At 40.3% G+C, this 11,040-nt stretch overlaps 1 protein-coding gene across 1 annotated transcript in view; it reads right to left on the bottom strand.

Annotated features, from left to right (window-relative positions):
* Positions 1 to 7,217: 7,217 nt before the first annotated feature.
* The window catches only part of LOC109542246 (zinc finger homeobox protein 3), a gene marked incomplete at its 5' end in the record, with an annotated part of 51,838 nt that continues 48,015 nt past the window's right edge, over positions 7,218 to 11,040 (bottom strand). The window contains 1 exon segment of the mRNA XM_048669682.1: positions 7,218 to 10,941. Coding sequence (XP_048525639.1) covers positions 10,349 to 10,941 — 593 coding nt within the window.

Genomic DNA, 11,040 nt, shown 5'->3' with positions numbered 1-11,040 from the left:
TACTGGGAGGAGACACCGCGACTCCATACCGCAAAGCAGTTGGTGGGACCTCCACAACCAGTACGTAAAAATGAACTGCTAGGTCTCAGCAAGCAAAAAATAAGGAGGATAGTGGCCATTTTAACAGAATACGCCCCCTGCAAAAAACACCTCTTCAGGATGGGACTGACCGATCAACCGACCTGCAAGGGTTGCAAATTATAGGACCAAACTACTCTGCATGTTATGTGTCATTGCACGTCATACGCAACAGGTAGACGAAGACTCCTGGGAGGGGATAAAATTCCACCAGACCAGATCATGCGAACTCCCCTCAAGATTCTTCTGGAATTCATTGAATACACAGGAATAATGAGGGAGTAAAATTACGAGGGCACAATAGGACAGAAATGACCGCGGTGCAAGGCCAAACACCACCTCGGCGGTGAGGAAGGGGTTTTATTGGGTAAACAGCTTAGCTGGAGTCCCACACAACCCAGAGCGACAGACCACCAGCTCTGGGAGTGCATAAAAAAGCATATCATCAAACCATGACAGCGACAGTTCACTCTTCGAGCATCTATGGTTCTTTGGTACCTTCAGTCTAGTGATCCATTAATAGCATTATTGGATTAAAATGAAAGCCACGCTATAATTAGGACCATTTTCTGAATGGAGCAAACCCGATGGCTAGACGGAACCAAACAATAAATATAGGAACGAAAACGCAAAACCCGATAAAAGAAGACCGAACGGATGTGTCTAATTAAGAGTGATTCTGGGGCTGGGCCTGATGAGTACTAATTGCCGGCCTTTTCGACTGATCGAGACTGATTTGTCTGCGCTTCGTTCCTGGTTACCGCCATCATTTTGCCGATATTCCAGGCAAGAATTTCTAATTTTTCCGGGTACCCCGGCGTATATTCAGCGCGACGTCGACGACGTCGCCGTCCTTGCATACATTCCAATAAGATCGGCTGATTGAGCCTCGCAAGATGGCGCTTTGCGCGATGAATAAAACATCGCATCCTCCAGAGTCGAAATTGAAAATTGAAAAGAGCCTTCGAGTGTATATATGCGGAGCCGCTCACTCTGTTTAAGGGATTGGTCTCGCTGATGCGAAAAGAATACACTCCACCGTGTGTTTTTCATTTCGATATTCCAACCGGGGTCTCTACCTTTGCTCTTAGACGCTTTTGATGGCTTTCGGGATGGATTTTACTAGTTGGGCCTCATTTAGAACAATTGGCTCGTTTGCTCCAAATGCGTGCAACATTTTGCAGATTTTTTGCTACGCTCGCCATCCCCCACTTTCCCCTTTCCCTGACCTCAGCCCTAAATCGCACTGGACCAAAGTGCATAAAACCCGTTCAAACTGGTTATGGATTCGAAAAACAATTGCTTTTGCAAGCTTCTTAAAAACTGAAAACAGATCGAAAAATCTATATATTGTTTTATGCTATACTATATATATACTCAAACAATTTACTTCAGTTGCTGACCGCCGTTGTCAAGCCGAGTAATTTACGTTTTCAAAATATCCAAAAATGCCGGATTTATCGCGTTTTAAACCCGAAAATTGACTCGGTATCAACCACGAAATTGTCTTCGAGTGTTCTCAGTGAAATTCCTGTTCGTTAGAGCGTTTTTAGTCGAAAAAATCGAGTTTCCAATTGCGATGCGACGTTTGCTGCCAAATGAGGTCGGGACATGGACTTGGAGCAGTAAACATTGGAGTAAGTAAAACTTGGAGCAGTAAAAGAATTTTCAACAAAATCGTTTTGCTAACTGAAGGATTTTCGTCTTTTTCTCGTACTAAGGCCAACTCAGGCTACAAAAACAGTAAAATAAGAATTTCCTGACGTCACTCAAAAAACTTGCAGCGGTGCCAAGCGCGCTACATCTGGACTCAATTTGGGCGTGGTGCAGGGTTGCGCTCTCACTCTCGAGCCAAAAAATAATTAGATGATACGATTTTTATTGTCATCTACATTCCTAAATATTTTTCTAAATGTGCAAAAATAAAATACAGAGTGTCTCGTAAACAATTGGTCAAAAATGGCCCTAATTCGGCTGCAAAACAACACTTTGTAACCGAATAAATATAATTGAGTCTAACATTATTTATTGTTATCAAGGTTATTAATTATACTTCTGCAGGCATTTTTAAACTTCAAAATTAAACAAAATTCCTGAGTGTCTTAATGCAAAAACTTGCAGAATTTTTCCTTTATAGGTGGAATAAAGTGATTTTTTTAAATTAATACACTGATCCTTTTTGAACATTTTTGGATTTGGATTATGATTTCCCTTGTTCAAACCAGTGTCGTGGCCGAAGGGCTCGGCACAAGAAATCCATCAGAATATAATGAGTTTTTCGGACTGGAAAATAACTCGACGCAAATGCACTCTGAAGACTCTGAGAAAGTCACTCGTGCTGACCAAACGTCAGGAAGAAATTCGTTTCCACTACTGTCCTAAAAGTGCGGAAAAACTAATCAGTTTTATTTTCTTTGCGTTTTTCGGGTTCTCCACGGGTTGGAAAATATCTGTTTCATTTGCGTTGGGATTTGGTACGGCCTGCAGTGTTTGCAATTGAGCTTTCGGGTCCCGATTGAAACGAAAAGTTTTAATGAAGCTGACATGCAAAAAGCCAATTATCCAACTGGCTTAATAACCACTGTTAACGAAGGAATGTTTGGCGAAATTACAGCATAGAACTCGTGGGAACCCCATCCGCGAATGAGCACCACTTGGGGAAAAACGACGAGTTTTTGGTGCCTTTTGGAGCTTCGAAATCGCCAAAATTCCGGCAATTATTGCCCTAAATTGTCCATAATTTATGACTTTAATTGGGCCACTTTGGCCTCGCCGGTATTAAAAGCCGATTATCCCCGAATAGGAATGGCCTGTAAATCGATAGATTTCTCTTCTGTGCAGGGTTTTAATTCATTCAGGCGCCCAAATTGATCCGTCGGAAATCGCTCAAAGCCCATATTCCCATTCGGGATAAGGCAATCCGCGCGGTTTGATTTTTCAATTTCGCCTCGCCGTCCTCCCGCAAATATCTTTCAAGCTGCAGTATTTTATTTTTCCGATATTAATAAAACCCGCTAAACCTACTGCGAGGCGCGATAGATCCCGCTTTTCCGATTTTCCTGCTTTTGCGATTTTTCTGCCTCCGTCACATGTGTGTATTTTCGATAATCGAAAAGCAAATTTGCACGAACGCGCCCACAGATTTGCCTGGAATTGACAGCACCAACAGGAACAATCAGCCTCAAAAATCGCATTGCAATTGACCATTTTCCATCAGATTGCCGCTTTTTAACATACACCATCAAAGATCAGTAGAACAGTCACTTCTCTGCACTGGTATTGGGTCTTCAACCGGAAAAAGCCTCAAAAACGCAGAACATTTGCAACTTTCAATCAGAAAATCTCCAAAACTTTACCGGATTTGTAAATTAATTACGATAGTTTTAAAAAATGTTGATAGATTTCACTTAATTTGCAAATTGCTTCCAACTTTGGGGACACTTTATTAACCATCATTTTCGGCTTTTTATGGGAAAACATGCAATAAGCGCATTTTTGACATGATGACTTCTGTTTTTCAATACCAAAAACGCTCTATTAAAATTTCGAAATCGCTCTTGCATTGATGTTTTAGGAAGCCAAAAACGCCGACTTGGTCTTCCATCAGTTGCCATTACGCGTTTTGTCATTCGGGTACAAAATCGATTTTTTCGGGAAAACTGTCGGTTTTAGACGCTCGCATTTTTGTGAATAATTGCATTTTTCGCCCAATGATTTTGGGACATCTCTCTGTACCTATATGTTCACGTTGAAACTCAATTTAGGCTAAGTAGGGCGAAGGTTGTTTTAAAAATATCTTCAAATATACAGATTGAGTAACTACTGAAGCGGGCCTAAACTTTTTTTGAATTGTGTGTTACACTTTTCCACTATAATCACAAGGTGGCTTCCTATTGGGACACCTTGTATAGTTCAAACTAATTTAAAAAATGGCCCACTTAACACTTTTTCGTTTGCCTCAATGTTGCGGGAAACGAAACACTTTCATGAACTTTCATCGGGCCAAAATGACGATAATAATTTTATACAAGAAACATTTTTGTGTTAACTTTCTGTTCTGAAATTATCAGGTGTTTTCCCCATTAGATCCCCAAACATCCATCAACTCGAACCGCAGCCGCATTGTCTTCCGCTGAAACCTCCCTTTGTGTATCATAATTTCCATTTCCCTCGCCTAATTACGTTGTTCGTCGACTTCTTTTATCTCCCCACCGATTGCTAATTCCCTGTTTGTTTGTCCGATGTTTCAAAATAATTAAGGAAACCCACTTAGCCAGTTGCGACCATCGAAAAAACTCATTTAGATCGGTCCCTCCCTCATTTAAAATTCCCGCAGTCTGAAGAAGTTTACACCAAAGTGGCGAGAGCGGCGACGGAAAGATAATTAAAATTTATGAAGGAACAGTGTCGGTTCTGATTATTTAATTAGTGTTTTAGCGGGTAATTAGGTTTCGGCACGCTTTTGCTTTTTAAGCGGGAATTACACTTTTCGGGTGCCAATAAAAAGCATTTTTCCTCTGTGGTTCGGCGGTTTTCGCAGTTTTTCAAGTAAAATCGCTTTGGTTGAGTTTCAAGGTTTAAAACGTCAACACTGGAGCCTCCGGTGGAACTTACAATGGCGAATTACTAATTTAGTATGCTAATCGTCGATTCGGGAGACGTATTTTTTCCTGTAATATCTCGTTTAATATTCAGAAGGAGGCTATCAATTAGCAGTAACCGCTGATACTCATACTGTTATTAAATTATCACGAGATGCCTCGCAGTAGGAATGTGCCTGCTGATCGATGCACACTCAACTGCATGGCTTGGCGAGTGGCAGACGAAAAACGGCCTAAATATTATGAAATTGAACCCAATAATTACTTTTCCGTTGGTTCCAACAGCTACTGGAAATGTTCAAGGCCCCGCCACACGATCAACGAACCCAACCAGACCAAAGAACAAAAAAACTTAATTCGAAACTAAAAATACTTATTAAGTTTGAAATGTGTGTGCCGGGGCCCCGCTTGTAATAATCACTCTGGGCTTTTTACATTTTTAATTTAGGAATTGGTTACACTCACAAAAATTAAGCAGAACATTCAAGATTGCACGGTACGTTTGGGTTAGTGATTATCCCACTCGCGCTGCCACTGCTATGGGGAAAATGCTCCATTTGCGACCTTTACCGACGCCAGTGCATTCGGATTATTTGCCGCCGATCTTTTCCTTGTTGTTACATAAATTGCCTACGAAATGTGGGTCTTTAGCTCCAATATTGATGCTTAATAAATCTCGGTAATAATGCATAATGGCCACAAGAAATGATTTATTATATTACTTTCTAGCGATATCTAATGTATTTCATGTTCACGACGCCGCTTTTTGTTATCCGTGTCGTTATTGTGCTCCTCCGTAATGTTCGTACAACGGGACATTTAGTCACCGCTAAATTCTCTTATAATTACGTGCCAGTTCTCAAAACTAGATTTTATCATTTTCGGATTGTCTGCATCTTAATGTCTAGCGATGCCAGCTTTTCAACAGGAAAATCCTGCCAATCTGCCCTACAAAAGCACTTCCAGATAGAGGGAAGCTTTGATGGCACCTTTTTCCATTACTTTTTGGAGGTACTTAGTCTTAGAAAGCACTGCTGGAACTTGGAAGGCAACAATTGAGCAGGATTGTGGCCTTTACAACACGATAGGCTCCTGCAGAAAATATGTTCTGAGGATGCGTCTGTACTCCCTCAAAGCTCACAAGTGGAAGATCCATAAAAAATTGGCAAATGACACGAATTGAACTTCCGAGAAACGTTTTGTCTGCCTTTGCAGCTGAAACACATTGAAACACTCAACTAAAAAGTGGCGTAAAAATTCGATACCCACAAACAAGCGATACTTGTCCACTACTCGAAAACGCGATTGGTGATAGATTGAAAATTCAACTAAATCGGACAGTTTTTCAAAAAAAATCAGTCACATTTGGCGATTGAATGCAAAATGTCTGAGGATGGCCGAAAATCGAAACCGAAAATATGGGCGTTAGTGTCCAAAAGCTTTCAAGCTGTGAATAAGGGAGTTTATACAAGAAAACCGACGCTCTTTAGGAAATATTCGGAAAATTGAGATTGAAATGAAGAAAAATGCACAACAAATCAGCCAGTTTTGAAAATTAGTTTCAAAATGTCTGGTGATGACTGACATTCGAAACTTTTTCAGTTTATACGCGAAACTTACTTCTATAAAAGACACCAATTTGTACGGATTTATTTCGTCTGCACTTAAAGGTGTTAGACTTAAATGTCTGAAGCAAAGGATGCGAGAAGAAAAAATACTCATTACGTAGGTATAAAAGAAAAAAAAAGTTAAATTGGGAGAATTTGATCTGATTGACCACACACCGAAAAACAACAGATGCCAAGGAGTAACACGAGAAAAATTGAAGATTTTAAAAAATAATAAGAAATGAAAAACTCAACAGTTCTGATCAACGTTTGTCTTAAACGCAAGTTTTGCAATTTTAAACTAGAATTAGAATGTTAAATAAAAAGATATTGCTGATGGAGGAAAAAGGAAACTTACAAACTTGATGGTGCTTAAAATGGAAATTTGGAAAAACCTAATAAACACTAAAATTCAAGATCCAGCCTTGAAAATAAGAAAAACGCGGTGAAATTGGAAAATTTGGCAACAAATGCCTGAACTGATAGAAAACTGCTTAGAACTATTGCAATTTATGAGTTTAAGCAGTGCTCGATCAATTCTGGAAGCTTTCACGCATTTCGTGTCAAATTTCACTGTTTTTTAACAAAAATTCCTTAAACCTGATCAAATTTTCCAATTCCTTTCGCATTTAAAACATTCTGAACACATCAATTTATCCTTACATCCAAAGCTGCTCTGTATTTATTCAACTTACCTTAATGCCTCTCGTATTACGTCATCATCTGTCCCGCCTTTATGCCTCTGTTTCCATGACAATCTCTGCTTTAGCCCAATCAATGTCACTGCTGTTCAGAGGTGTTCTATGTGTCACTGTCCCATTGCGTCATTGGTTAAGGCTGTGTAGGGAGTTTTGCCATAAAAATTGAGGTTTTTTTCGCAAAATCAGGCTCACGCCTCCCCCCAATTAGAGGATCAATAAAACGACCAGACTATGATAAACTATTTAGTTTATTTTGACTTTCATATACACTCACAAATTGAGAGGCGGCATTTAAGCCGTAGGATACAAACATTTACCTATTAGATATTAGAGAGCGCTCGCACTCGGTCCCGGATTTATCACGTAACGACCGATCGCTCTGTTGATTGACTTATTTTGTTTGCGACCACTGTGGAAAAATGAGTACGTTTACTTCGGATCGTTTGCGTGATACGTCTGGAAAGTCCGTGCGACAACTGTCACTATTATTATTATTAGTATTCATTTGTTGTGAACTGGAAAACTATGCCAAACAATCCGTTTTGTTTCTGAAAAAAAAATGGAAACTGAATGGTAATATCGCCGAAAATTAACAATCTCTCTCAAGAATAGCGTGTCAATTAACTTAACTCGTTCTTATGTACATCACAAGGAAAATAAATAAGCTAGATATTCTACACCTTAGAAACTAAAAATCACTTTTCGAGTACGAAGTCTTAGTCAGCAAAAAAATAACAATTCGAGAATAATGATTATCAACTAAACAGTATCTAAAGCCTAAAATAATGGCAACCTAATGACATTTCTCAACTGGGAAATAACGCATGGGTATGTACAAAGATGCCTATAAACCGGGGAATTGTTTGTCTCGCAACCGAAAAAACCAAAAAGAACTTCCGAACAGAAAAAAAACTGCATGCTGCCAAAAATTGTAAATAATAATCCGAAAAAACCGAGGATGGGGGGCCAGTAAAACAAATTCAAATCAACAAAACCAAGGAAAAAGGGTTAGTAGCAGTCAGTATAAGCATCTTTGTTAGTAGAGCAGCACAAATCCATAGGTAAATCTGAGTATTAACGCAGATATTAATAGTATTAAAGAGAGCAACAAAATGTCAGATCAACAGTGTAAAGCGACAGTTAAACAGTATTTGAATAATATCCTGAAAGTGAAAATCTAAGCTAAGAGATATGAACGGTAGGAACTAGATTTTTGGGCGACACCGGCCACGAAAACCACCATATAAAACCAATGATAAACACATCGAAATGTTCACAAATAGCAAAACATTTAATAGTATTGAATATTAATAATAATCGTATAATGATTCACTTTTGTAGGCCAAATGGCCTGCTGATTTCTCATCAGGGTTTCACTTTTCCATCTCCCGAATTGCTGTTAGTTCAATGTTCAAACGTTCTAAACCATGAATTTACACCCAAAGTGAAACCCCGATCAACCAAAATCATCGACTTCATTAGCAACTTCTATATTCAACAATCACACATTGTTCCAAGAAAACTCACTTTTTTAATGCGAGGCAGGTCACACCAACCGAGTGGCGTTTCCCATTTTTGAGTTATTTTGGATACGTTAAACCTAATAGTTAAAATTTTTAATATATATATCTACGACTATATATATATGCGATCATGTTGGAATCCAACGAAAAAACATAATAACTATTCGTTGGCCGGGCGACGCGCCCCTGATGATGTGTTAGTGTCCCGAAACCGCGCATGGGATTGGAAAAGTTAAAGCAAGCGATAATGGAATGGATTTTGCCCATAGTTTTTTTCACATCTTAATTGCGCCCTTTTCCGGGCAACTTTGCTCAGCTTCCCTGTAGTCAATTTTGTTTCCGTTTCAATTCGAGTGAGTTTTGAAAATTTGTACAACTATTCAAAAACATGAAAACAAAAACAATGAAAATGAGAGAGAACAACATGAAAGTTTGAAAGAAAGAGAACGATGTTTTGAAATGGCCATCGCGATCTCCCGATCTGAACCCAATCGACCATCTTTGGTTAAACCACTGTTTTTCCATTTGTGGTAGATTTTTCAAAGATTCGGTCCCATTGAAGAAAAACTGTGGCTTGGCACATCACGCCATTCTTTTGGCCAATCGCGACACTCCCCTTTAAAGACCATAAGAAATTGCATACAATCTTGCTTTGCTTAAGTCTATAGACTGCGATGTAAACATACTCAAATCAAGATGAAACTGATGAGGTTTTCAGGCCTTTAGGTGGTTGCAGTGGAAACTAGTTTTTCCCGACGTTTGGCAAGCCCGAGCGCCTTGCATCTTCCGAGATGGTAAAACTCACGAGTTAACAACTGAACTAAATTAATTATTGAGTAGTACAGGGGTTACTCGAATAGTTCTTATACGGTGGATTGGAAAACTATGGACAAAACCGATTCGAATAACTTGAATATTGCACTTTAAATAACACTTAATGATCACTTACCCTTCGCAATCCGCACGCCACTGCTGCCTGAGTGACACCAAAACTGTTCCGGGCCGAGCATCGTCGCCTTAGACCACTGTACTTTTTTTATAATTAATTAGTATTATTATTAGTAGGAACCAAGTTTGTCAGATCGAGGGATATTTAAGAGTTTCATGCGAAATACTCAAAAAAGCACAACGTTTCTCCCGCTAGTATGATATCTTCAGTTACATATAAATATACATATACAGTTAGTGTTGGTTTTGTGCCAGCAAGGCGGCCGCCATTGGCCACATTGTTGACAGGAAACGTCATCACGGAATACAGAGTGATCAACAGAAGTTCATGTATCTAATAAAAAAGTTTCATTTGCAAATATTCATTATTCAATAATAAGTAAAAATTAGGGGCGGCCCCTATTTTGCGATTGGTGCCTTGGTGAGGACCAGATTAGAGACCACGCCCTATAGGAACTTGCTTTACTGACGCCGCAATTAGGCGCATGCAGTGTAGATAAACCCAAACGAACCAAATAACGTCAAAAAATTGAGCGTTTTTTTTTAATTTTTGGTTCGCCCCGGTATATCGGTTACGCGAGATTTAGGTTACATTTAGGAACATTTCATGTCGCAGTTTTCAAATTTCACTATTTACATACACAAAAAATTGCAGGAACTGGCATTGGCAGGCTGACGGGTTCAGCCGGTTTTCCACTGGTTCCGTCGCCTGCTTCGACTTAATAGTAACTATCAGTTGCAATTATAGGAAACATAACCCTACTTCTTCTATGTTACATACAACAATATTATTTTACACAGCTACGTTGATTAGTTAGTCAATCGTTCTATCTTTGTCGGTCTGGATGGTGGTTGTGATTGGCTTGGTTTTGGTTGGGTTTCTGACTTTTTTAGTGGCCCGCACTGGTCAAGGCATGCGTCGGACTGAGGAACCTCCGTTTTGGTTCCGCCGGTTGACAGAACCCATTCGAATTGGAGTCAAGTATGTGCCCTTGTGGGGCTTCTTGCGCAGCTCGCGTGGCCAACAGCGTAATCTGATTGACCACGTCCTCTATCTCTTGGCTCAGCGAGCTTTCGCTTCCGGTCATGTGGCGCTGATGTGCCTCCGATTGGACATGTCCCTGCATGTCAATTAAAGTTTTAAATTTCTCACCGTTGTTGCATGGTCTGCACTCGTAGCCGGTCTGGACTATCCGGAAAGTGCCCCTACTATCCTGATTCGGCCCGTAGCATTGTCGCTGATGGGCCAACAGCGCCGAGTCGCTAGGATACGCCATCCTGCACTTCTTGCAGACGAAGCACAGCTCAATGTCCACTTCGCGCGCAGGCAAATCGGCAGGCCTGCTGTAGTTGAGATCGGGGAGTTTGAGAGTAGTCACTCCCGGTTCTGAGTTGTTTTGCGCCACTTGCTGCAGCACTTGAGGTGGTAGGGGCAGGAAGGACGGGCCATTTCCGGTGTCTAGAAGCAGTCCTCCGGCTCCGCCTGCAACAAATCACCACATAAGTACATCAATGCAGGCCACTCCAGCAGGAACTTGGCTCAAAAGGTGCTTAAAAGAGCATAGTGGCAACAGCGGAGATA

This window comes from Dendroctonus ponderosae, unplaced genomic scaffold (assembly GCF_020466585.1).
Source record: "Dendroctonus ponderosae isolate FM_Combo_2020 unplaced genomic scaffold, Dpon_F_20191213v2 Dpon_F_20191213_9, whole genome shotgun sequence".
NCBI lineage: Eukaryota > Metazoa > Arthropoda > Insecta > Coleoptera > Curculionidae > Dendroctonus > Dendroctonus ponderosae.
Note: the sequence above shows the minus strand (reverse complement) of the source record. Positions and strands in the feature narration are given on the sequence as shown.